General features: G+C 41.1%; 1 protein-coding gene across 1 annotated transcript in view; it reads left to right on the plus strand.

The window, feature by feature from the left end:
• The window catches only part of wdr11 (WD repeat domain 11), a 62,844-nt gene that overhangs the window by 11,496 nt on the left and 23,645 nt on the right, over positions 1–27,703 (plus strand). Inside the window, exons 5-13 of the mRNA XM_003218610.4 lie at positions 6,853–7,039; positions 8,083–8,248; positions 9,814–9,928; positions 10,415–10,610; positions 11,832–11,935; positions 12,227–12,403; positions 13,062–13,146; positions 25,737–25,843; positions 26,724–26,799. Coding sequence (XP_003218658.1) covers positions 6,853–7,039; positions 8,083–8,248; positions 9,814–9,928; positions 10,415–10,610; positions 11,832–11,935; positions 12,227–12,403; positions 13,062–13,146; positions 25,737–25,843; positions 26,724–26,799 — 1,213 coding nt within the window. The remainder of the gene's footprint in view (positions 1–6,852; positions 7,040–8,082; positions 8,249–9,813; positions 9,929–10,414; positions 10,611–11,831; positions 11,936–12,226; positions 12,404–13,061; positions 13,147–25,736; positions 25,844–26,723; positions 26,800–27,703) is intronic.

A 27,703-nucleotide genomic window follows, 5' to 3' on the forward strand; every position in this document is an offset into this window, starting at 1 on the left:
TTTCCTGAAGGGTCTAATTCTGGACTATTTTCTATACTTGTTTTTATTAACTTTATATATTCCTTCAATAAAGATATTAGTTAGATTCTGGCCTCTGTGTATGGTTATTGGTGCCTCTGCCGCCTGGGTCGTGACAGTTTGACTCCGCCACCCATAAGCACCAACTAACCGAGGCCAGGATGTCTACCGGAGCCGCGCCGGCTGGACAGCCGCTCAGCTACACCATCAGCAAGGACGAAGTGGACCGCATCCGTGACAGACTCAACGCGCAGGATGGAGAAATAAAAGGGTTGAGGGAGCGCGGAGTTCGCCTCCCGGCCATGGCGTTGCCTACCAAGTTTTCTGGAGAAGCTGCTAAGGTTCATGTTTTCCGCCGCCAATGTCAAGCTTATCTAGAGGCCCGTGATGCCGAGTTTCCCCAAGAAGACATCAAGGTGGCGTGGGTCTACAGTCTTCTAGACGGACCAGCGGCTAGCTGGGCGACGGCCCTGTTTGATCAAGCCTCCCCCCACCTAAGTTCAGCACAACGCTTCTTGGATCACCTTAAGGAGACCTGGGGAATCGAGGACAATTTGGAGGCAGCCGGTCACAAGCTCCGGCGCCTCCTTCAAGGAGACAGACCCATGTCTCAGTACATAGCCGAGTTCCGCGTGCTGGCCCACAACACCGGCTGGAACGATGTAGCCCTCAGAGGACAATTTCGGGAGGGTCTCAACATTGAAATGCTGGAAGAAATCTCCAAGGTGGATCCTCCCCAGACCCTCGAGGCACTCATTGATCAATGTTTACGGGCTGAAGTCATGATTGCCAACAGGAAACAATGGGTTCGAGGCCAGGGCGGTAGAGCCGGGGCAAAACCCCCCGCTCCCGCCAGTGTTCAGCCACGTCCGGTGTGGAGACCCCCGCCGCCAACCCCATACCCCAGAGGAGGCGAGGAGGTGCCGATGCAGTTGGGCAATGTGCGTCCCAGACTAGATGCCGCCGAGAAGGCCCGTCGTCAACGCTTGAACCTCTGCTGGTACTGCGGGAACGGGGGCCACTTCGCCAGAGAGTGCCCAGCCAAAGGGAAGCCTGCCGCCCGTCTTGCGGCGGCGTCCTCCACGGAGTCGAAGGCGTCTGAGCCGACTGGCACACAGCCGGCGGGGGAAGCCAACGACCGGGTGTAGAGAGGCTCGCCAACCCGGTCAAAAAATCCATCCAAGAGCCGCCAACCGGGGTCCTGTTCCTTCTCGTGGTCACATTATGGTCAGCAAAAAGGGGACCCGTCATGATCCACGCCATGATAGACTCTGGAGCTACCAACAATTTCATCGATAGAGAGTATGCCGACTCTCTGGGATTACAATATCATGATTTCAAGAATGCCCGTGTGGTGCAAGCCATAGACGGCCGTCCCCTCAAGACGGGCCCCGTAAGCCAGTGGTCGGAACCCACCAGGATGTGGATAAGGGAACATATGGAAGAGATTTCCTTCTTTGTTACCGAGGTTCCCCATTTCCCTGTGATTTTGGGAATTCCATGGCTGACACTCCACGACCCTAACATCTCCTGGTCCAACAGAGAACTGCAGTTTGCTTCACCGTACTGCCAAAACCATTGCCTCGTAGCCAAGGTATGCCATGCCACAGACTCCGAGCCCATCATCACCTTGCCAAAGAAGTACTCCGAGTATTGGGATGTATTCAATGAGAAAGAAGCCGAAAAATTACCCCCACATAGACCTTATGACTGTGCCATTGACTTGGTGGAGGGGGCCCCGATCCCGCGAGGGCATCTCTACTCCCTGACTGAACCAGAGCAAGAAGCTCTCAGGGAATTCTTAGAGACAAACCTTCGCAAGGGGTTCATCAGACCCTCTCAATCCCCAGCCGCCTCCCCAGTGATGTTTGTGAAGAAGAAGTCAGGGGAATTACGCTTGGTGGTGGACTACAGAGCATTGAACAATATCACCAAGCGGAACAGCTATCCCCTGCCCTTAATCTCGGATCTACTGGACCGACTTCGAGGAGCCAAGGTCTACACCAAGCTGGATCTTCGGGGGGCTTATAATCTAGTTCGCATCAGAGAAGGGGACGAGTGGAAGACCGCCTTCCAGACTAAATTCGGATTATTCGAGTCCCGAGTTATGAATTTCGGTTTATGCGGAGCTCCCGCAACGTTCCAGCATTTTGTCAACGATATTTTTCAGGACTATCTAGACAGATTCTTGATAATCTACCTGGACGATTTTTTGGTGTTTTCCAGATCACAATCAGAACATGAGAACCACGTCAAAATGGTGTTGCAACGACTGCGGGATCATGGACTTTATGCCAAGCTAGAAAAATGCGCTTTTGATCTACAAGAGGTAGATTTCCTTGGCTACCGCATCTCGCCTCTAGGGCTTTCCATGGATCCAGCCAAAGTTTCAGCAGTATTGGAATGGCGGGCGCCAACTAACAAGAAAGAGGTGCAGCGTTTCTTGGGGTTCGCGAACTACTACCGCAAGTTCATTCCAGATTTTGCCCGCTGGTCCGACCCCATCACTAGCTGCATCCGTGGAAAGCAGCCTTTCCGCTGGACTGATCAAGCAGAGAAAGGGTTCCAGCAACTGAAGAAACTATTCACCTCCCAGCCAATTCTACAGCACCCAAATCCTGGAACCCCTTTTGTGGTGCAAGCGGACGCCTCTGATGTGGCAATTGGGGCTGTACTCTTACAACCGGTGGGAGATCACCTCCACCCCTGTGCCTTTTATTCTCGTCAACTAACCACACCAGAGAGGAATTACACCATTTGGGAAAAAGAACTACTGGCCATAAAGGCAGCCTTTGAAACTTGGAGACATTGGCTAGAAGGGGCCAAATTCCCCATTGAAGTCCACACTGATCATCGTAATCTAGAACATCTAAGAACTGCCCGCAAACTAAATCAGAGGCAGCAACGTTGGGCTTTATTCTTTGAACGTTTCAACTTCCAGATCCATTATGTGACCCCAGCTCAAACCAAGCAAGCAGACGCCCTGTCACGTAAACCGGAATACGCTGCAGGACGCAAGGAGACCTTTGAATCCCAACTGCTACAACCTGAGAACTTTGCCACGCTCACAGTGGGGAACACCAAATCCAGTCCCATTGGTTCAACTTCCCCTACTCCAGGACCCATCTGTGCTCAAGAAATCAGGGCTAGTCAGCAAGCAGATGCCTGGGCGCAGGACCAACTTCGCCAAGGTCTGCATTTTCCCTTTTCGCTTAAAGATGGGCTGCTCTGCTATAGAAATCATGTTTATATCCCACCCGGACCGGGCAGGGAAAAAGCGCTTCGTCTGTGTCATGACTGCAAACCAGCAGGACACTTCGGACTATTTAAAACCATGCATTTGATCCTAAGAGATTTTTGGTGGCCCAAGATCCGCAAGGATGTGGAAAAATATGTCAACACCTGCCCAGTATGCCAGCGCTCCAAGATACGAAGGGAGAAGCCCTCAGGGCTTTTGCACCCCCTTCCTACCCCATCTCGCCCATGGGAAATAATTTCCGCGGATTTCATCACTGACCTACCACCTTCCTGTGGATTCACCACGATCTTAGTGGTGGTGGACCTATTCACCAAGTTAGCCCATTTCATTCCCTGCGAAGGCCTCCCCACGGCCAAAGAAACTGCGGATCTATTTCTTCAGCATGTTTTCAGACTACATGGATTGCCCAAGAGTTTAGTCACAGACCGTGGATCTCAATTCACCTCTCGTTTTTGGAAGGCACTACAAAAACTACTGGGCATAGACTCTCGCTTATCTTCAGCTCATCATCCCCAAACAGATGGGCAAACGGAGCGCACCAATGCCACTTTGGAGCAGTATCTTCGCTGTTATGTAAACTACCAACAGGACAATTGGGCTTCTCTGTTACCACTGTCTGAGTTTGCCTACAATAATGGAGTTCAAGCTTCTACAAAAGAAACGCCGTTCTTTGCAAACTACGGTTTCCATCCACGTTTCTTTCCCCCTGTCATTGAAACTTCAGAAGTTCCCGCAGCAGAGGATTGGCTGCAGGAACTCACAGCGGTGCAACAACTTTTGCTCCAGCAACTGGACCAAGCCAAGGAGGACTATAAACGCCACGCTGACAAACACCGCCAGCCGGGCCCCGAAATCAAGGTAGGAGATCGGGTTTTTCTGTCCACTCGCTTTCTGCCCTCCCACCGCCCATGCCGGAAGTTAGATGCCCGCTTCATTGGCCCCTATCCAGTGGTGGCGCAATTAAACCCCGTGACTTTCAAACTCCAACTTCCGCGTTCAATGCGCATTCACCCAGTGTTTCACCGTTCCCTGCTCCTTCCGGCGGATGGTGTGCGTCCTGATACAGACCAACCGGCCCCCCCTCCTGTTTTGATGAATGGGGAGGAGGAGTTCGAGGTTGAGGACATTTTGGATTCTCGCTTTCATCGCCGCCGCCTACAATATCTCATTGACTGGGTGGGTTTTGGGCCTGAGGAACGCTCTTGGGAAGACGCCTCCACAGTCCATGCTCCTGATCTAACCCGTCGCTTCCATCTGACCTATCCCACCAAACCGCGACCTCGCGCCTCGGGGAGAGGACCCCAGTTTGGGAGGGGCCCTGAGGAGGGGGATAGTGTGATGAACCATGGGCCTTGTAGTCCTGCTCAGGACATTGTAATCCCTGATGAAGATGAAAACTTGGGTTTTTTACCTTCCCAGTCTGAACTGGATTCCTCTCAGCCAGATCCTTCCCAGGCAGATCTGGAAACCTTGCACCTGCAAGAAAGTTGTGCCCCAGAAGTATGTCAAACAACCCCAGAGCCTACTTCTCCCGTGTTCTTGCGCCGGGAGTTTTGTAAACAACAGAGAAGTTTGGATTCAGCTTCGCGCAGGAGTGCGAGGATAGCAGCTAAGAATGTTGCCAATTAACATTGGTTCTCGTGAGAATCTTTAAGGAGTTTAACATCTGGTCTCAGAGTTTAGCTTTCGTTTCTGATTCCCAGAGAACCGCTTTGGTGAGAAAGTTGGACTCTATATAGGTGTTTTGCCCGCGTAGCAACTTCGCGGAGTCAATTCGTCAGCCTACGGAGCGAGTTGTGTCTGGACAGCGCGCTCCGATTCAAGCCTCGCTTCAGCTCAAGCCTTGCCTTGTTATCCAGCCTTCGCCTTGCTTCCCAGCCTTTGTTTACCTACGGACTTTGCCTTGTTTCCCAGGACTAATCCTTGCCTTGTTTCACGGATTTTACCAAGTTATTCCACGGACCTTGTTCTTGTTCTTAGTTACCTTGTTCCACGTTCAAGCCTTGTTTCAAGTATCAAGTTATTTCCTAGCCACGCTCAAGTTTTATGGACTAAGGACCTTGTCATCTCCCCTCACTTTGCTTGGCAAAGTGAGTGTTTCGGTTATTGGATTACAACTTTGGACCTTAATATTTCTTATTGGACATTGCTTTTTTGGACTAATTCTGACCTTTCCTGAAGGGTCTAATTCTGGACTATTTTCTATACTTGTTTTTATTAACTTTATATATTCCTTCAATAAAGATATTAGTTAGATTCTGGCCTCTGTGTATGGTTATTGGTGCCTCTGCCGCCTGGGTCGTGACAGTTGGCACTCAGCTGCAGGCAGGCACTGAGAGATGAGTGTGCACTTTCCAAGCCTACCTGCACCCCACCACACACACACTTTCTTTCCTGGGAGAATTTTTGTGTGGCATGGGGTGTGCAGGCAGACCTAGAAAGCTTGTGCATGCCTCTCAGTGCCTGCCTGCAGCCAAGCACCTGCACAGTCACACATGCCCTGCTGCCCACCACACTCTCCGAGTAGAAAGGAGGGAGGGGCAGTGGTTCCTGCTTGCTTGCTTGCTGAGGTCTGGATGTGGGGCTGCCTGGCCATGACTACCGTGAGTGAATGCAGGGCATTGCAGGTGTGAGGGAGGGAGGGAGGAGGAGGAAGAGAAGAAGCACAGTACCTGCCAGGCAGCCAAACACCTCCGGAAGGGGAGCCAGTAGGTGGGAAGCCCCCCCCTCCCCATAATGGACTGATTCCCCCCCCCCCCCCAAAAAAAAACAATAAAAAATAACCCAATTTCGGGAGGCTTTTCAAAAACAGATCAGGCCCCACAACAAAAGCCGGAAACAAAATGAAGACAAGCTTTTACCTGAATGCACACCACTAATTGACAATTGAGAATTCCTGGAGAGCAAAATAAATCCCAGCAGACTAGAAGAGATCAAATGATGTCCCCATTTTCAGAAAGGGCAAAAAAAGGGGACAAATGATTATTGTCCTGTCGGCCTGATTTCAATACCAGGAAAGATCCTGGAACAGATTTTTAAAATCATTTTAACTTATTGTATACGAAAGTAGAATAGTACAAATCTCAATAACAATTCCACCAGTTAAATAAAATAAGCAAATAATATTCCACTTACATTTTTTCTCCATTTGCTATGTCCTATTTTTTTAACCTTACCAATTCCATACTTATCTACCTGTTGTACCCAACGGTTTTTCCTGGAACAAACAGATAATCCATAAGCAGTTAGAGACTAGAATCCAGAGTAGTGGATTCAAGCTACAGAGAAAGAGAATCTCACCTAAATGTCAGGGAAAATCTTTCTGACAGTAAAGGCTACTTAACATAGGAGTACACCGCCTTGGAGCATAGTGAAATCTCCTTCTGTAATAAATAAAAATGCCATATGCTGCTAGGATTCTTCACTCCCCAGAAACATTACTTGTAATGATTTGCCAGTTACTTTAGCATTCACAAAACTGTTACCATTAGTGTACATGATACATTAAAAATGAAATTATATGGCCAAAGTGCTCTACATATTTATAGTGAAATCATTTTTTTTTCTTTGTGCAGTGCTTACCAGTGAGGGAATAGTGTTCATTTCAGACTTCTCTCCATCCAAGGCACCAGTCAGTTCTGGGAAAAAGGTTTACATTTCCAGTCCACATTCTAGTCCTGTTCATAACAAACTGGCAGCTGCAACAGGAGCTAAGAAGGCCTTAGACAAAGTAAAAATTCTAATCACTAATGAAAAACCAAGGCAAGTATTCAGGGCATGTTTTTATTGTGCTCACAAAACTTGTGCTGTAAGCATGAACCTATACAACATTTTGCTATATGTAGTTTTAGACATCACTAGGAAGGAACTAAATTTGTTAAACTATGTGCTGCTGTCCTCGACATCTGCAGGCTGCTTCAGTGCAGCTTCTGTTCACTTTCCAGGAGATTTGCCTGGCCACCTTCTTCCCCCTTCAAAGTTTATCAAACCACAAGCAACACTAGGACACAATGGGAGTAAGCTGTCTATGTAGAGGAACACCAAATTGCCTGAATATTTGCTGCCTTCAGATGTGTGGAATATAGTGTCAAATAATTTAAAACTTATCTTTTTGGTAACTTTCAAAATTTAGTTTTTCTACTTTCTCACATCACTCTAAAGGAAGCTGGGCTGAAATTCCATTTTTTTTCTGGTCTGAAGCACACAAGGGATTTCAGCCAGAAGCACAAGATATGGTGCAAATATCTTTCTTCAGTGCTGCTCAGAAAGAGTTGTTGTTTTTTCTCCCCTCTCTTTCAGTTCTTGGTTTTACTTCTCTTTTTTGCCCTACAATGTCTTGGTTGGACATTTTCTATTTCCCTTCTTTGTCTTCTGCACATATCCTCTTCCTTCTTCTCTCCACACTCCCATGACTTTTAAAAATACAATTATAATGGTTTCCACTAGTCAACCAGTCCTTCAACCAAGTAAAAGAGCTACCATGTCTGAGGCAAAATACAGAAACACAAAATGTGGGATTCTTAGCAGCTCTCATTACTTTTCATTGAGCTAAACCTAACTTTTAGTCCCACTTAGATCAAATTAGACTTAACTGGGATGTGATACATTAGTACAATGTTATACCTGCAGTTCTTAAGTATAAGGCAAGATGTTGTTTCAGAAGTATAAGTCACACAAGTAGCCTTAGTATATGTTACTCAACACTTTTTAGTTTTCTTGGGAATTGCAAGTTAATTTATCAAAAAAGCAGGATTGCTGCTTACAGTTGAAAGTATTTTAATAGGTCTTCTTTGTGATGTGTTTAGTGCTGAATCGGTAACACTGAATGACTGCCTTCAGTTATCCTACTTGCCTTCCAAACGAAACTACATGTTGTTACTCTACCCAAGAGAAATCTTGATTCTTGACCTTGAAGTAAACCAAACAGTAGGTGTCATTGCCATTGAAAGAACAGGAATCCCGTTTCTACAGGTAATAAAACTGCCTGGCAAATATGCATGCTTTAGTTCTCAGCGTTCTCTTGAAATAGATTTTTAAGATTCCTTTTGCTCTATATTTGTCTAAAAGGGTTGGTGTAATACTTAAGTTCAAAGGAAATGCTACTAATTTTTTTCATTTAAATATTGCAAATTAATGTTTAATACATTTGTTTCTGACTAGATGATATACTGCTACATTCCTTTCGTCCAAAGTTTTTGCAATACCTGGGTTTATTTTCTCTGATTTCTTTATGGAAGATAGATTTGTTTTTTAAACATACTGTATGTAAGCATGAATGTATGTGTGTAAGACAACAGTTGTGAGTCATTGGGAAACTTGGCATCAAAGGTTTGGAGTAAAAATGTGTGCCAAAAATAAAGTAACCTTGAAATAATGTTAAGATTGCTTGCTATAACCCTGAGTTCTGTTGTCTCCTTCTCAGTGTTTTGCCAGAATAAATTTGACAACTTGATATGTGCAAGTTGTTGAGTGCTTCAAGGTCTCATCATGTGGTGCTTTCTATCATACAGAAATGTTTGAAAGAAAGAAAATAAATTGAACACTTGTAGAATCTTTATTATAGTTTGATGATGGTTGTTAGCATGTTGTGAAAAGCAATAAACATGATTGAAGAAAATTACAGCCCAAAATGGGCCAAAATGATTTAATATCTAAAGTCTGCTGGAAATTCTCCCTCATTTCATGACATTATGAAAATTATTATAGTAGAAATAATTCTGTGGTGAATGGAAATCCCATTTTTATGGTTGTTTAGATATTTTCTTTAATAGTGACACAAGGCATTTTGAGCATGGGGGCTTATCTGAACTTGTTTGAACTTCTGGAATCATTACTCTGTGTGAGCTAGGAAGAAGAAAAGCTAAACATCACAGCGTTTATAAATGTCTGAGAATAAATTACGCTCAGTCATGTGGATAGATGGAGAAATTGAGGCATTTTGAAGGCATTAATCTACCCCCAAAAATCTAAACATCCTATCAAGGTCACCTTCAAGTTTAAAACTTCTAGAAGAATGTTCAACTGACTCACTGCACTGTACTGATCTCCAAGCTCCTATGTTGTAGTATAGAACCAGCAGTTCATCTGTTAAAGTGAGGGATGACCAAGAAGGAAGGCAAATCCAGGAAGCGAGATTCATGCTGTGCACTTTGTACACTTTAAACCTCCGATTTATTGGAAGTAATTTAAAGTGACTGCTGTTGGAATTGCATACTCAACCAGATGTACTGAAGTCTCTCCCAATGGGACTAATACTCAGGCCACCTTATGAAAAGAAGGTTCGAAATTCTCTATGTATATTTAATTTTGTAAAAGCTGTACTCTGCAGCTTTTACTAAAGCAGCCTTATGCTGCCCTGTTCATTTAGGTAAGCTTTATCCTGCTCCATATGAAGTCATGGCTCATTACAGGAACACCATTATGAGACAGATATATCAACTTGTTAATCTGTATTGGGATTTGTGTTGGTCAGTAGTCATGACTGCTATAGAAACTTGAAAAGTATTCACTCTCTATTTTTGTTTCTCTTTATCAAGGTAATTCCTTGTTTCCAGCGTGATGGGTTGTTTTGCCTTCATGAAAATGGCTGCATAACGTTAAGAATTCGCAGGTCTGCCAATAGTTTAAGTGCTACACCAAATGAAGATCCTGGTGAGCATGCTCATCATATCTACAAAATTAAATCTTCATTTTTGTTCCAACTTGGATAATGAACAGATAAATTACAATTAGATATTTCTAATATCTCTATATAGTTAAGACTTGAGGATAGTCCGTTTCATAATGCAGTAGTGCCCTAAATTCTCAGTAAGTAAAGAGATGGGTATTATTTGTTTAAAAAAGACTACCAGGTTTTGGAGAACAAGCCGTGGAAGCCATGATAAATATCATTATACATTTATATCATTCTTTTTAATAATGAGTCTTGCTAGATCAATTTCTTCTCCAAATAGTATGACCTAGTCATTTTAAAAAAATCTTCCAGTCTTTCATATGCACATCAATATTAACTACAATATTACCAGTTCATCTCATCAGTTCTGCAGTGAAAGTCAGCAGAACTGGTACAAGAGAACGGCAGTTGTGTTGGTTTTGACAGTTTTGGGTTTCTGATAATTTGTACTTTGCCATTCGCAGACCCTGACCACATTCAGGAGCTGGTTTATGACTTACGAAGTCAGTGTGATGCCATCAGGGTTACTAAAACTGTTCGCCCTTTCAGTATGGTTTGCTGTCCAGTGAATGAAAACTCTGCAGCCCTCATAGTGAGTGATGGCAGAGTAATGATATGGGAATTGAAGTCCACTGTTTCAGGCCGAAGTCTGCGCACTAGGTAACCTAATTAATATGGTTGGTTTTTAATTTATTGTATGCACACGGGGAACATATAGAAATGGTTATACTGTTAAGTTTCTAATGTTGATGGTTAAAGTCATATCCTGTTTGTACATTTCTATATCTAGAGTGAGTGAAGATCACTAAAAATATAATCTAAAATAAAATGTTTGCGAGTGTAACTAACAGTGGTCTATCCCACCTTTACATATGACATATGTAAGAGTGGAAATATGTGCCTATGGGTTGCTTGTTTTCCCATCAACACTTGTTTTTGCAGCACTGGGACAAACTCCTCTCATTGCCAGAAAAAGCCTGGTCAAGAGCCTACATCACAATATACATTGGATAACTTTATGATTCCTTAGCTGCATTGCAGAAACAATTTTAATGAATTGTGAAAGATGTCTTGGCAAGAGTGCTCCAATGCACTTTAGGCACTGGGCAGCTCAGATGTGCATCAGGCACTTCTGTTTTGTGATATGGCACTTCTTACCCAGTATTGGGCATGTGTGTCGGTGCCCATTGTATATCCGGCCATGACACAGAAGCCACTCCTTTACACTGACATTACAGCAGCTCTTAGCTGAATACAAATATTGAGAAATGAAACAATTCAATTTTATGCATACATAAGGTTATTTACAACAGCACAGCTTTTAAGCAGAAAGACAGTATTTCTTTTTTTTGTTATACAAACAGCAAGAGCCATGTTCTGGAATTTCCCAGGAACAGCTGTTTTTTTCTTGAGAGAATGCATGCAACTTTGGTTTACTAGAAACATCTTTTAAAAAGATTTTTTTTAAAAAAATATTGAAAATAATTTGTCTGTTGAAGTGCTATGTGTTTCTGTATGAAACTCAGTGAGCCTCCAAAGGCTCATGATCACTGGGTGCAGTCAAATAATTAATGAGGGTAGCGCATTGTATTTTAATCACAGTTATGCTTCTTATATGTTCTACTTTACTTTCTACCATGGATAGGAATGACATTCATTGCATTCCCTTTCATGGAAGAAGATAAAAGTCTAGATCGAGACACAATGTCAGCATGTGGATTAAACCCACTCCCTGTTGTCACCAAGTGCTGTTATTCAGGATTATTCCTGTTTGCAGAGACATAGCCTTTCTTCTGCATAGCTCATTGTGTATTTTGTTTGTACCTCATATTAAGTGTAGTGGAACGTTGCATGCTGAAAATTTACTGTTATTTTGTACAGCAATTCAGGTGCTTCCCCTCTGTATTCACCCATCTCATTCTGTGGAATTCCTGTTGGAACATCTCAAAATAAACTTCCAGACCTGTCGCTAGATAATATGATAGGTAAGCATGTGTGTGAATTAATCAGCTTCTTAGAGAGAGTTTTACAGCTGATATAGAGTGTGCTCTAAATATGCACATTCAGTAGTAAATAGGACATAAAACCCAGTCAGTGCATGGGGTTTTTAAAATGTTTTTTCCTGTTTATTTTTGGTTTTTTTCTGCATCCCAGTTCCCACTGAACTCAATGAGATTTGTTTTTAAATAATACTGATGAACATAGATTACTCTCAATGGAAATTTAAAAGCAAGTGTTTTAATATGTAATTCGGCTTTTCCCATCCAATAAAACAGGGGAAGGCACACTTTCTACAGAAGAGCAGCTACGGAGTTTCTCTTTGCAGGAAGTACATTTAAAGTTCCTGCTAACAGGACTTCTTTCAGGACTGCCTTTGCCTCCATTTGCTATCCGCATGTGTCCACCTCTTACAACAAAAAATATAAAACAGTATGAGCCCCTACTTGCTGTTGGTAAGTATCATTGCTCATTTTGATTCTTTACAATGGGTATATATGTGAATTCTGCACAACTTCAGGGGACTATAATGTTTTGAATGTGCATACTGCTGAAATTTAGACCTTTTACAGGATCTTCAAAAATATATGAACTATTTTCAAAGAAATGATTTTCAGCTCCTTGGAATATTCTTGTCATATGTGTATTATATTATTTTGGTTTGTATCATATTCTAAATCAAAAACGTGGTGCAAGGAACAGCACATTTCTCAACATTATTTTTACAATTACAAAATAGGTATTTTATATTTTATTAAAATTTAAAATGCAGTGACTAATTCTAACCAAGTATCTGCTTAACTATGACGTCAAAGTATAGCTCTGAAAGATGTGTTGTGTTTATGAAGTTTATTTGATGGGCAGATTTAATAAAAAGCTAGGATGCAACTGCTCAGAGCAATTAAGGGATTTAACATACAATGGCTGTGTGTCCAGTTTCTTGTCATGGCTTATCTATGACATCTTATATAGTGGAATGAAGTTTTTGCAATACTGAAATTTGAGGGGGAAATGGAAAAAACAAAACAATGCAGCAAATTCAATTTTATTTCCCAAAATGAAATTTAAAATTTAAACATGAATCTATAAATTATTCCAAATTGCCCTTTGTAGGAACAAGCAATGGTTCAGTCTTGGTGTATAATCTTACAAGTGGGCTTCTCCATAAAGAGCTAAGCATTCATTCCTGTGAAGTCAAGTAAGTTCATTTTAATTGTTTATATTTCTCTTTAGAGAGAAGAAAATTAAAATGCTAAATATGCTAAGTAATACAAACATTTGGCATTATCATAAGTGATGTACTGAAAAATTGTTCGGTAGGATAATTGTGCTTCGCAAATAGAGCCATAGTTCTGTGAAAACATTGATTCATTGCAAAATTATTCTGCATTATATTTGTTTGAATTGGTAACTATTATGTGCATTGTTCAAGGCTGAACATAAGCTTTTGTTTTCTGTAGAACATTGTAGAGTAGAGAATTCTTCTTAATAAGATTTTGATTATATCCATATTCATATGGGACAGACTATATGTTAGAAGCAGCTCATGATTGTTTCTCCTTACAATTTTTAATGTAAACAAACAAAGCCCAGGAGACTCTTGGCAGTCTCCATTAAGAGACCAGACCCCAGGGATGAGAAGCAGATAGACTGAAGAAAATGTCACAGTCCTTTAAACCCTTAAGACAGTCCCCTGCTCTTGTTTTCATTTCCTTGGAGGCTACTGTACTTTGGTCATAGAAAAGTACAAGACTATAAGGCTTGTCAAAAAGGAGGACAGTAGGAAACAAGACCACATTACAGATGGGTAGATTAAAGCAAGGGAGTCATGGTCTTGAGTCTGCTAGATCTTAACAGGGCTATTGATGACAGGGTGAATTGGAGATCTCTCATTCGTAGGACCTCCATAAGTAGAAAATGGACTTGATGGCAACTAACAACAACAAATTTTAATCAAAAGGGTACACTTTCATGCTAATCATGATCATGAGCCTATCTAAAGCAGAGAATAAATAGTACTGGAGTATTTTCAGGTGAGAAATGTTCCAAGGAAAGTTTGGAACTAGATGAGAGGAAAGGGGATCACAGCGCCTGCCCTGAGGAGTTGGGTTTGACTGCTCTCAGAGAGTCCCAAACCTGAGGACAAAAGACAGGAGTCGCCTGTGGAAATAATGCTGCATTGTGGCAGTTGGAGAAGAAGATCAAGCGATGTAGAATTAATGCAGTTTGACCCCATTTTTAACTGTCATGGCTCAGTGGTCTGAAACCCTGAGAATGAAAAAGATCTAGAAATGATGTCTCTTGAAGGAATGTAATAATTATGGAAACACAGTAAACCCTACTGTAAGTTATGGAAAGTTGTTTATGCATTATTTGAAATTCCCTTTATGTTTAAATATAGTGTAACTTCCCTCTATAAAAGTTATAAGTGAATTTTGGATAGAATCTTTCATCATTCTCATGTGTACGTTATTTGAGTAAAATCCTATAACTGACCAAATTAAATGTCCTGAAAACTATTTTTAATAGGTATTAGTAACATGTAAGGGGATTTAGAATAAAAATACAACACAATAGCTGGCCATTAATTTTAAAAGGATAAAATGTTTGTGTTATTTGGATTCTGCAATAACATCTGATATATTAGTAGAAATTGATTTTGGTTAATTTAAATTTTAACAGTAATCTGTTTAACTACAAATTCATCTGCCTTTAATGCTGTCTTGAAAGGAGAGTAACACTGCACAAACCAATAAACAAACTTGGTTTGTTGTGCTGCTTTAAGTTGGTAGGAAGAGCCAAGCATTAAGCAGTGTACACCAGAACACTTGGTCATTTACAACAAACCAGATTTCTTAGCAATTCTGATTTTGTTGTTCTTTTTAGTTTATTACATTTTTTAATATGTTTTTAGACTGTAGAAACAAATTCTATGACCTGCATGAAACACTTAGATAGAAGGGATGACAAAGGACAGCACAGTCGGTTCTGAAAATGAAATCCCAAAAGTATAGACTTCTCTGCCAAATAATTTTCAGTCAGTGAAAAGAACTTGGTGTGGCTTTCCTTTGTTTGGATCATTTTATGCTTGTGAGCAGCTGTTTTCAGCTTTGAATTATATAAAATCTGACACCAGAAACAGATTAACAAATGATCTGAGTGCTGCATGTGTTGCTCTCAAACTTACAAAGTATGAACCAAGGTTAGATAAAATATCAACATGTATACAACAGCAAAAATTATATTAATTGTTCAAAAGCATGCCAAATGCAAACTTTTACCTTTCAGTAAAGAGTTGTTTGTATCATTGAAAGCTCTGTTGTGTGTGTGTTTTTTTTCTTTTAAGGCAAAAGATGTTAATGTATGAATTTTGGGAGGGAAGTGCAGTTTGGGCACTCAGACTCTAAAACAGGGGTCCCCAAACTAAGGCCCAGGGGCCGGATGCGGCCCTCCAAGGTCATTTACCTGGCCCCCACCCTCAGTTTTATAATATAATATTTTTATATCAGTTTTAATAATATAATATATTGTATATAGATATAATAATATTATGTTATACAATATAATACTAATAATAATACCATATAATAATATTAATTATATGTTATATATTACATATTATATAATAATATAGTGGTATAGTTCAATATAGTAATATATAATGCTAATATTGTGCTATGCTAATAATATAATATATTGTATGTACATACAGCTGCTCTGAATCACCTTTGGGGTGAGAAGGGCAGGATATAAATGTAGTAAATAAATGCAGTAAATAAATAATTAATTTTAGACTTAGGCTCGGCCAAAGTCTGAAATGACTTGAAGGCACACAACAACAACAATACTAATTAACTTGACTCTCTCATTGGCCAGTAGCAGGCCCACACTTTCCATTGAAATCCTGATAGGTTTATGTTGGTTAAAATTGTTTTCATTTTTAAATATTGTATTGTTCTTTCGTTGTTGTTGTTGTTGTTGCACTGCAAGTAAGACATGTGCCGTATGCATAGAAATTTGTTCATATTTTTTTTCAAATGATAATTCGGCCCCTCAACAGTCTGAATGATTGTGGACCGGCCCCCTGCTTCAAAAGTTTGAGGACCCCTGCTCTAAAAGGTTCGCCATCACTGTTATAGAGGACTTGTATTTTATACAGTGGTTCCTTAATGAAGAATACTCATATAATTTTATTTTTTCCACTCCAGTCTTGTACAGTAGAGTCTCACTTATCCTACATAAATGGGCTGATGGAACGTTTGAAAAATGAATATGTTGGATAAAAAGGAACGATTAAGGGAAAGCCTATTAAACGTCCAATTATATTATTATTTACAAATTAAGCTCCAAAACATCATGTTTTACAACAATTCGACAGAAAAAGGAATTCAATACACGGTAACATTATTTAGTAATTACTGTATTTATGAATTTAGCACCAAAACATCACAATGTATTGAAAACATTGACTACAAAAACATTGGCTACTAACAAATTGACTATAAATAAAGATAGAATTACATAAAATGAAGTTACAGTAACAACATTGTTGGAAGTTAAATCTGTAAAAAGTTCAGTCCTTGCTGCCTAGAGAAACAGCTGTGGATCTGGGCGGAAGGCAAACTGTGTTGGATAATCCAGAACATTGGATAAGCGAAGGTTGGATAAGCAAGACTCTACTGTAGTTGTTTTTGAGACTGTATGTTTGATATTGTATTCCATCTTTTGACTCTTTTAAAGGCTGTCATATTTTATATTAACATTATAAAATGTAAAGCTTAAATAATAATATTAATATACCACAAATATTAATGTTAAAACCATTTAAAATGTCTTATCTAATTAAAGTTCAAACGATACTTTATGCAATGTTATATGCATAATTTTAGACATAGGCAGACTTTCATCTTTTTCTCTCTTTAATAATTGATATCCTTGCTTGGGCTTTCCCTAATCTTATGCCTGCAATTTAAGGAGCATTTAAAGCCTTTTGAACATTTTGTTTCAATTTAATTGGACACCCCCCCCCCCCCGCCTCTTAAAAAACCCAACAACAACTAACTATTAACTATTGGGATTTTTTTTATTAGAGTTTAGAAAACGTATTTTAGGACCAGTCCAAGTTCTGAATAGGGCTAAAACTACTTATCAACTGAAATTAGAGAAAATGGGATGTATTGAGGGCAGTATGTAATTAAAAATGATGAAGAATTACAGAGCTTTCAACTATTCTTTTTTATATAAAAAAAGTTTGATTTAACATGTTATATGTAGGACTTTCCATCTCTAAGGTAAACGTAAATGTTTTCCCCTGACAATAAGTCTAGTCTGACTGTGGGGGTTGGTGCTCATCTCCATTTCTAAGCCAAAGAGCCGGCGTTGTCTGTAGACACCACCAAGGTCATATGGCTGGCATGATTACATGGAGCACTGTTACCTTCCCGTCAGAGTGGTACCTTTTGATCTACTCACATTTGCATGTTTTCGAACTGCTAGGTTGGCAGAAGCTGGGCCTAACAGCGGGAGCTCACCCTGCTCCCCGAATTCAAACTGCCGACCTTTCAGTCATCAAGTTCAGCAGCTCAGTGGTTTAATCTGCTGCACCACCAAGGGCTCTATCTCTAAAATCCCATAAAATTGTATCTGTTAAAGACCACACACTTAACAGATGTGCTCTTTCAGTAATATTGATATGATAAAAAATTGACAGGTGACTTTCACACACATGAATAGCTTTTAGAGTAGGATGCTGTAACTTACCTGTAAGTTAAAACCGGGAAATTTTATGTCCCCACTCTTCCATTTTATTAAAACGGTTGTTATAAATCACAACATTTTAACAATCTCTAAGCCTCCTAAATAAATAAACTAGTGTTGTGAAACTGTTAATTGTATCTAGTGAATGTAAAGGAGTTTTTATGACAATGTGAAAAATGCAAATATTTTTTATGCAAGATAAGCATAATATTCTGTGATATATTAACACCGGGACACTTACTTTGATTTAGTGTTATGAATGAATTTCCCCCACCATTTATGCAAAACAACAGAAGGGGAAACAAAACTTCCTCAAGCTTCTGTTAGAAGAAGTGCACCAACCACAATCACTACAACTAGATGGCTCATACTGGGCTCAGTGTGGAGTTATATTTTTTGTGACTATTGTACTGAACACAGCAGAATGGTCCAGGGGATGGGTGGGAAAGATGTCTTTCTGGATTCCCACAAAATAAGCACACAGAACAACAGCACTTGGATGATATGCGCTTGAAACTTCTCTTTCTGTTTGTTCTTGGAAATAAATATTCATGAAGTAAATTAATCTGAATGTTATTAGTATAACTGGAAAGTTTATAATCAAGTACATTTCCCTAAATAACAAATATTTCTAAAATAGATTTAATCCTCTTTTTATTTGGTATGATTAGAAGACCTATAGTCAAGTTAATCTGCGTAATCATCAGCCCATCTTAAAATTCTTGATGAGTTTAGACTGGTTAGGCTGTGATCCCAAGGATCCATGCTGGGAATTCAAGACAGCACCACATGTTTATTGTGATAAAGCTGTGGATGTTATATGTATGTCTAGAAAAAGAAAAACATGTGTGATGGTACTTGTTTATTCTATAGCACAGCACTTAGAGCAGTTATGATCTCTTTCAGCATCTTGCTGACTGTTTTCCATTAGGAACGTCACATAAGCTTTTATATTGTTTTCACATAGATAGGGGAGATTTCCCATCATTTTGTATCTTGATAAGAGTTTACCAAATTCACTCTTCCTAAATGAATTTATGAATCCAAAACACAGTTCAGCTCTATGTCTTTACAAAAAATGTAGTAATGCAATTATCTGAATCAGAAATTCCTCCAAAATGTATGTAGTGGAAATATGGTAGGGCAGAAAACATAAAGAACAGGGTTATATTAGGGAAAACCACTTGCAAAAGTGTAACAGTGGCTCATACAGGATTACTTGAGGTTTGAATACTATAGACCAGTAGTGGTGAACCTATGGTACGCACATGCCAGAAGGGCACACAGAACCTAGGGTACGCACATGCCAGAAGGGCACCCTCTCTCCTGGCATGTGTGCCATTGCCCACCCCCACTTGCTCGCCCGCCTGCTCTACATCCTGCTAGCCTGCCTGCCCCTCCATCCCGCCTCTGCTCACGTGCCTGCACTCCCACTCGCTTGCCTGTACCTCCCCCCCCCATGCTTGCCCGCTCCCCACTTGCTCGCCCACCCTCCACCCCAGTTTGGGCACTTGGTGTCTAAAATGTTTGCTCTCACTACTATAGACTCATAGGAGGACCTAACAATGCCTAGAAGAGTATTTTCTGTAGACTTCCACCTTGATTCTATGGTCGACTTTTGCCTACTTTCGTCTTGGCATTTACTATACATAACAGCTATACATTCCCTAAAGCAGTGGTTCTCAACCTGTGAGTTCCCAGGCGTTTTGGTCTACAACTCCCAAAAATCCTAACACCTGGTAAGTTGGCTGGGATTTCTGGGAGTTGTAAGCCAAAATACCTGGAGACCCACAGGTTGAGAACCACTGCCCTAAAGGCGATGCCATCTGATATTGGAAGCTAAGCCACATCAGCCCTGGTAATTACTTCAGTGGGAGACTACCAATGAATACCAGGTGCTATATTTTAGAGGAAAAAACGGGCAAAACTATCTCTGTGTATTTATTACATGAGAAAACCCTACAAAATTCATGGGCCCAAAGTTAGCTTCTTTCTCTCAATTTAAGATAAGTCTATAAATCCTCAGGGGACATAGAAGAGAGGAGGAAAGAGCAAACAAAAAAGAGGAATAAGGGGTGAATTGTTAAGGAGGAGTCTTTTCTTTTTTGACTGTCCTCAATTTTCATAATTTTAGATGCATAAACTTTTGATGGATCCTTCCCTTATAATACCATTGATTTCTTCCCTGGCCTTTCATTCAACATTATGCTAATTTAAAATAGTATGTCTAAATGCAATTTTAAAGTTGGAAGAGATCACAAAGGTCAACCCACTGGCATGCAGGAATACACAATCAAAGTGTTCAAAACCCTGCTTCTGTTTAAAAACTTCCAAAGAAGACTCCACCATACTTTGAGGCAGAATATTCCATTCTCAAACTGCTGTTACCATTAGGAAGTTCTTTCTAGTGTTTAGGCAGAATCTCTTTTCCTGTAGTTTGAATTCATTGTTCTATTTCCCAGCCTCTAGAGCAGCAGAAAACAAGTTTGCTCCATCTTCCATATGGCATCCTTTCAAATATTTAAACATGCCTCTCATGTCACCTCTTAACTTCCCCTGGCTAAGTAAGCTCGTTCCTTGTAGGCATGATTTCCAAACCTTTTACCATTTTGGTCATCTTCTTCTGGACATGTTCCAAAGCAGATACCAAAATTATTATTATTATTGAAATTATTATTTACTTCATTTATACCCTGCCGTTCTCCCTGTGGGGACTCGGGAAGGCTAACACTTTGGTTACAATTTAAAACAAGGCAAATACAAAAAATGAAAAAAAAACCATTAAATAGTACTGCGTAGACTTAAAATGTGAAAAGATCTATTGTTTCTTTGTTCCTTCAAATTTTTCTATTAAATCGTGCCATCCAGAAAGTAATTGTAAGGAATTAAATCTATGCCAAGTGTTTTGAAACACCCGAGGAAAACTATCTCTCTACATTAATATTAATATCTAAGAATCAGTCTCTTGAGCAGCCATAGATATATTGCTGTCTCCTTAGAACTGAAATGTTTTTGTTGTTATGTGTTCTGTACTGCTGTCTTTACTCACTTGGACATTTACTCCATCTTTAAAAGACTGATTATATTTGCATGCCAAATCATATTTGTATCTTATATATTGTAGAATCATAGAATCATAGAATAGTAGAGTTGGAAGAGACCTCATGGGCCATCCAGTCCAACCCCCTGCCAAGAAGCAGGAAATCGCATTCAAAGCACCCCCGACAGATGGCCATCCAGCCTCTGCTTAAAAGCCTCCAAGGAAGGAGCCTCCACCACAGCCCGGGGGAGAGAGTTCCACTGTCGAACAGCTCTCACAGTGAGGAAGTTCTTCCTGATGTTCAGGTGGAATCTCCTTTCCTGTAGTTTGAAGCCATTGTTCCGTGTCCTAGTCTGCAGGGCAGCAGAAAACAAGCTTGCTCCCTCCTGCCTATGACTTCCCTTCATGTATTTGTACATGGCTATCATGTCTCCTCTCAGCCTTCTCTTCTGCAGGCTAAACATGCCCAGCTCTTTAAGCCGCTCCTCATAGGGCTTGTTCTCCAGACCCTTAATCATTTTAGTCGCCCTCCTCTGGACGCTTTCCAGCTTGTCAACATCTCCCTTCAACTGTAGTGCCCAGAATTGGACGCAGTATTCCAGGTGTGGTCTGACCAAGGCAGAATAGAGGGGGAGCATGACTTCCCTGGATCTATACCCCTATTGATGCAGGCCAGAATCCCGTTGGCTTTTTTAGCTGCTGCATCACATTGTTGGCTCATGTTTAACTTGTTGTCCACGAGGACTCCAAGGTCTTTTTCGCACACACTGCTGTCAAGCCAGGCGTCCCCCATTCTGTATCTTTGATTTCCATTTTTTCTGCCGAAATGAAGTATCTTGCATTTGTCCCTGTTGAACTTCATTTTGTTAGTTTCGGCCCATCTCTCTAGTCTGTCAAGATCGTTTTGAATTCTGCTCCTGTCTTCTGGAGTGTTGGCTATCCCTCCCAGTTTTGTGTCGTCTGCAAACTTGATGATCGTGCCTTCTAACCCTTCGTCTAAGTCGTTAATAAAGATGTTGAACAGAACCGGGCCCAGGACGGAGCCCTGCGGCACTCCACTTGTCACTTCTTTCCATGATGAAGATGACGCATTGGTGAGCACCCTTTGGGTTCGTTCGCTTAGCCAATTGCAGATCCACCTAACCGTAGTTTTGTCTAGCCCACATTTTACTAGTTTATTTGCCAGAAGGTCGTGGGGGACTTTGTCGAAGGCCTTACTGAAATCCAGGTACGCTACATCCACAGCATTCCCTGTATCGACCCAACTCGTAACTCTATCGAAAAAAGAGATCAGATTAGTCTGGCATGACTTGTTTTTGGTAAATCCGTGTTGACTATTAGCAGTGACCGCATTTGTTTCTAAGTGTTCGCAGACCACTTCCTTGATGATCTTTTCCAGAATCTTGCCTGGTATCGATGTGAGGCTGACCGGACGGTAATTGTTTGGGTAGTTCTTTTTTCCCTTCTTGAAGATAGGGACCACATTCGCCCTCCTCCAATCTGCTGGGACTTCTCCCGTTCTCCAAGAATTCTCGAAGATAATTGCCAGTGGTTCTGAAATAACTTCCGCTAATTCCTTCAATACTCTTGGATGTAGCTGATCTGGCCCTGGGGGCTTGAATTCGTTTAGAGAGGCCAGGTGTTCCTGGACAGCTTGTTTCCCTATTTGGGGTTGGATTTCCGCCAATCCTTCGTCCATTCCATGTTGCTGAGGTTGAAGATGGCTTTCTTTTTGTGAGAAGACCGAGGCAAAGAAGGCATTGAGCAGTTCTGCCTTTTCCCTGTCCCCTGTCGCCATCACCCCATCTTCTCCTTGCAGAGGCCCTATCGCCTCCTTTTTCTTCCTTTTTCTACCAACGTAAGCAAAAAAGCCTTTTTTGTTGTTTTTTATGTCCCTGGCAAGCCTGAGCTCACTTTGTGCTTTAGCCTTGCGAACCTTTTCCCTACAGGTGTTGGCTATACGTTTGAATTCTTCTTTGGTGATTTCTCCCCTTTTCCACTTCTTGTGCATGTCACTTTTGAGCTTTAGCTCAGTTAGAAGTTCTTTGGACATCCATTCTGGCTTCTTTGCACTTATCTTATTTTTCTTCTTTGTTGGCACTGTTTGCATTTGCACCTTGAGTATTTCACTTTTGAAAAACTCCCATCCATCCTTAACTCCCTTGTTTTTTAATATTGGCGTCCATGGAATGCCGCTCAGTAATTCCTTCATTTTTTGGAAGTCCGCTCTCTTAAAGTCGAGAATGCGTGTTTGACTTGTCTTAGTTTCAGCATTCCTTTGTATTGCAAACTCCATGAGCACATGGTCACTTGCCCCTAAGGATCCAACCCCTTCAACTGTGTGGATCAGGTCTTCCACATTTGTTAAGATTAGATCAAGAGTTGCTGATCCTCTTGTTGCCACTTCTACCTTCTGGACCATAAAATTGTCTGCAAGGCAAGTGAGGAATTTGTTGGACTTTTTACTCTTGGCTGAGTTTGTTTTCCAGCAGATATCGGAATAATTGAAATCGCCCATGACTACTATATCTCTTCTTTGTGCCTGTTTGATCAGCTGTTGACAGAAGGCTTCATCAAGTCCTTCATCCTGACTCGGAGGTCTGTAGTAGACACCCACGACAAGATCTTTTTGAGTCCCGGTTCCCTTGATTCTTATCCAGATGCTTTCAAGCTGGTTTCCCGGATTACAGTCTTGCATTTCTTCTGCAACGTAACTGTTTTTGACATATAAAGCTACTCCCCCTCCTCTCCCTTTTGTTCTATTTCTGTGAAAGAGGTTATAGCCCTCAATGGCTACATTCCAGTGATGGGAGTCATCCCACCAGGTTTCAGTGATGCCTATGACATCGTATGTGTGTTGCTGTGCTAAGAGTTGGAGTTCGTCTTGCTTATTTCTCATGCTCTGAGCATTGGTGTAAAGACATGTAAGCCCCTGTGACCTCCCCTTGAGCTGTTTATTTGGGATTATTGTGCTCTCCGTGCTTGGTCCTTGCTGTGTTTGTGCAGCCCTCCGTTTAGCCTTTTGGCGGTTCCCTATGGTCGTGGGTAATATAGTGTTCGCCAGGCTGTTGTTCCCCTCCCCCAGTGGATCTAGTTTAAAGTGCGCCTGATGAGGTTTGTGAGTCTGTGTGCAAAAAGATGTTTTCCTGTTTGTGTGAGATGCACCCCATCACTTGCCAATAGGCCATCCTCCTGGAAGAGTAGACCATGGTCAAGGAAGCCAAAATGCTCCTCTTGGCACCATTTTCTGAGCCAGTTATTGACCTGTACTATTTTTCCGGCCCTTGTAGAGCCGTGTCCTACAACAGGGAGGAGGGATGAAAAGATCACATGTACATTATACAGTTTTAGCTTTGTTCCCAGAGCTCGAAAATCATTTGTGATCTTTTGAAAAGTATGCCTAGCGGTGTCATTGGTACCTACATGAATCAACATAAGGTGGGGAGGGTGATGGGGCTTTAGGAGCCTGCTGAGCCTCTGAGTGATATGGTGTATTTTTGCCCCCGGGAGGCAGCATGTTTCTCGAGCCATCCCATCCGGTCTGGAAATGATGGCTTCCGTTCCTCTAAGGAGGGAGTCACCTACTACCAAGACCTGTTTCCTTTGAGGATTGACAGGGTCCCTTTTGTGCAAGACAGTGCGTGTGTCCCCTGAAGAGTGTTCCTGTTGAAGTGAATCATGCAGGTGTAAAGTGTTGTCCTCCTCCACAACATCCCCAGTGCATTCATCAATGACAATCCATTGAGATACATCCGAGAGCCCATTACTCTCCCAAGGATGTTCCTGTTGCTCCTGGTGTACGATTGGGGATGGAGCATTTGCATGATTACATAAGTGTGAATGTGGTGATGCACTGTCCCCGTCAGGGCTATCCCCTGCGCATTGATCAAGGGTGGCCCACTGAGTGGTATCTAAGAAACTGGTCCTCCACAAGATGTGTTTCCTGATTGTATGTTAATGGTGTTAGAATTTCAAATCTGTTGTGTAAATGCAGCTGAGCAGAGGAGTTCTGCGGAGGCTGCCTGGTCCTGTGTCTCCTTCTATGGGTGACCTCCTTCCAAGCCTGAGGGTTGTCTACCTTTGAGTTGATCTCCCCATAAGGTTCCTGATCATGGTGGTGTTGGTGTAATGCAGGCTGCAGATCTACAGCAGTGTGTTGTGCAGTGTCCAAGAAGAGCTCGAGCGCCTGAATGTCCTTAAGGGTCTTAATACGGTGCTCGAGCTGTTGGATCCTCTGCTCCATCAGTCATCTGTTTGCATTTGGAGCAGATGTAGTTGACTAGTTTTTGTGTGAAAAAGCAGAACATGCCACAGCTGGTGCATGTGGTGGCAAGTATTTGCTGTTGGTCCATCTCTTGGTGAGTGAAGTGACCGAGGAGGATTGTGTGTGTTATGGGCAGAATGCTATCCACCTTCCTGTGTGTGTATTTTTAAAGTTGTTTTGTTTATTGTATATACTGTAAGAATGTGTTTTACTGTAGTGGCTCAGAAAGCTTCAACAGGAAGCCAACACTTTCAATAACAATAGCCTTGCCTCACCTTCCCAACAATGGCAGAACAGCAAGCCTTAATTACAGCTAGCTCACACTCAAGAATCAGCCCAGACTCAGGTTTTTAAAGGTAAAGAGTCCAACAAACACAGGTTTTTAAGGCTTTTACGGCTATCTAAGAAAAGAGTAGGCAATCTAAGAAAAGAGTGCACACTCTCAGGTTTTAAAGGAAATATTAGACAGGCCTTACCTAAACCAAGGAGCAAGCTGCTTTCCTGCTTCCTCTCCTCACCTCTGCGTGAACTCTGGCTCAGAAAGCTTCAACAGGAAGCCAACACTTTCAATAGCATGGGGATTATATTTTTCCTCAAGGGAACCACTGCGTACTTCATAGTTGTGTTTTCCCTGATTCACTGCAAATGGAGTCATTTTTATCCACTGAAACATTTCTAACAAACTAACATTGTTTGTGTAATTTGTGTGATCTGTATTCTTTGACAGAGGCATTGAGTGGACGAGCTTGAGTAGCTTCCTTTCCTTTGCCACATCAACACCTAATAATCTCGGGCTAGTGAGAAATGAGCTGCAGCTGGTTGATCTTCCCACAGGTAAATGTATTCATAACTCTTGATAATAGGGTCGGTGAGAAATAATACCGTTGTAATATTGGCTTATGGAGAATTCAGTATATTGGCATTGAGTATATTGGAATGATGAATGTGGAATAATTGAGCAGACTAACAAGCATATTTTTTTCAAACTGGAATTCAAAACATTTTTGATTGTCACAGCCTAGAAGGCCAAAATAAATTTGAAGAATGTGCTCCTGTTGTCAAATGAATGAGCAATACTAAAAGTGGATGTATTCGATTTTTGTTAGTATACCAAAATAAATTCAGCACTGGCCAGAAAATCCAAAGAACTCTATAGTGCTCTTGAATCCTAACACCACTATGCTATTGTTTGCTATTGTAACTTTGAACAAATTGTGGTAGCATAGCATAATAAAAGTGTTTGTTTTGAATAAAGGGCTTTTGGAAAAATAAAGATTAAAATCTTTTGTGGAAAGTGGAGAAAGGGACTGTGCCTAATGAGGTGGTTTGGAGATTTGATTTCCAGTATTTGGGCCATATCCAAACTACCATAATGTATTATTTCAGACACCTAATAGCTTAGACAAAATGTACTGTAAGTGTAATTAAGGAAGTACAAGATGTTGTACAAGTGCTTGGCTAGTTGTAGCAGTTCTCTTAGTAAGATTTAACCTAATGAAATTATAATGAGGTATGGAGTAGCTTTTTCAGTGGGTTGCATAAGTGGAACCAAAATAATTTGATTTGACACTTGTGCAAAGTTGAAAATGTCATTTCCTCTGGGAGCTGAAACCTTTCACTGTTAAAAGGACAATTCCACATGCAGCCCATAGTAGTTGAAAGGTCATACCTTGGCTTGGCTTTACATTTTTTTTATCTATTCTTTTGGTTTTAGGAAGAAGCATTGCATTTCGTGGAGAACGAGGCAGTGATGAGCCATCCATCGAAATGATAAAGGTGTCTCACTTGAAGTAAGAAACTCCAAATGGAAACCAGTGGGACAACAGAGTATGGGGATCAGTTGTATTTTCACTGTACTCAGTGATCTGGATGCATAGAACATAGCTGCAAGTGTCATAGAAAATGTAAAGAACTAACAAACCTATCTCATCTGCATGTAGGAATAAAGCAATCAAATCCAATTATAAAATAATACATTATCAAGTAAGTAAAGGCATCCCTTCCCCACTGCACCCAGGATCTATTTTCTTGTGTAATCTGTAAATTTGTACAGACTTGTATATTTCCCATTAAATTAGTCTCATACTTTCATACACACTCATCACCAACCCTTTTCTTCTGTCAAATAAATAAACAAATAACAGATTGAGTATCCCTTATCTAAAAATGCTTAGGACCAAAAGTGTTTTGGATTTTGGATTATTTTCCCCTAAAGTTTAGAATATCAGTCTTTGCATATTCGTAAATAACTGGGTGGAATACAGCTTTCCCTCTTATGGGTTTTTGTGTGTTTTCCAGGCTGTATGGCCATGTTCCAGAAATATTCTCTCCTGACGTTTCGCCCACATCTATGGCAGGCATCCTCAGAGGTTGTGAGATATATCTCATATACCTCACAACCTCTGAGGATGCTTGCCATAGATGTGGGTGAAACGTCAGGAGAGAATACTTCTGGAACATGGCCATACAACCTGGAAAACACAAAAAACCCTGTGATTCCGGCCATGAAAGCCTTCGACAACACATTTTTCCTCTAATGTTTAGTATAGGGCAGAGTAATGGGAGTGGATTGTTATTTGTTCATTGTCATAAAAATAGATAATTCGATCATGATTCCAGATATAAAATATTAAATATCAATTACCAGTGTAGTTGAGCTTTATAGAACTGAGACATGAAGTGGTAGAGAAACTG

This window comes from Anolis carolinensis, chromosome 3 (assembly GCF_035594765.1).
Source record: "Anolis carolinensis isolate JA03-04 chromosome 3, rAnoCar3.1.pri, whole genome shotgun sequence".
In the NCBI taxonomy this organism is placed as follows: Eukaryota; Metazoa; Chordata; class Lepidosauria; order Squamata; family Dactyloidae; genus Anolis; species Anolis carolinensis.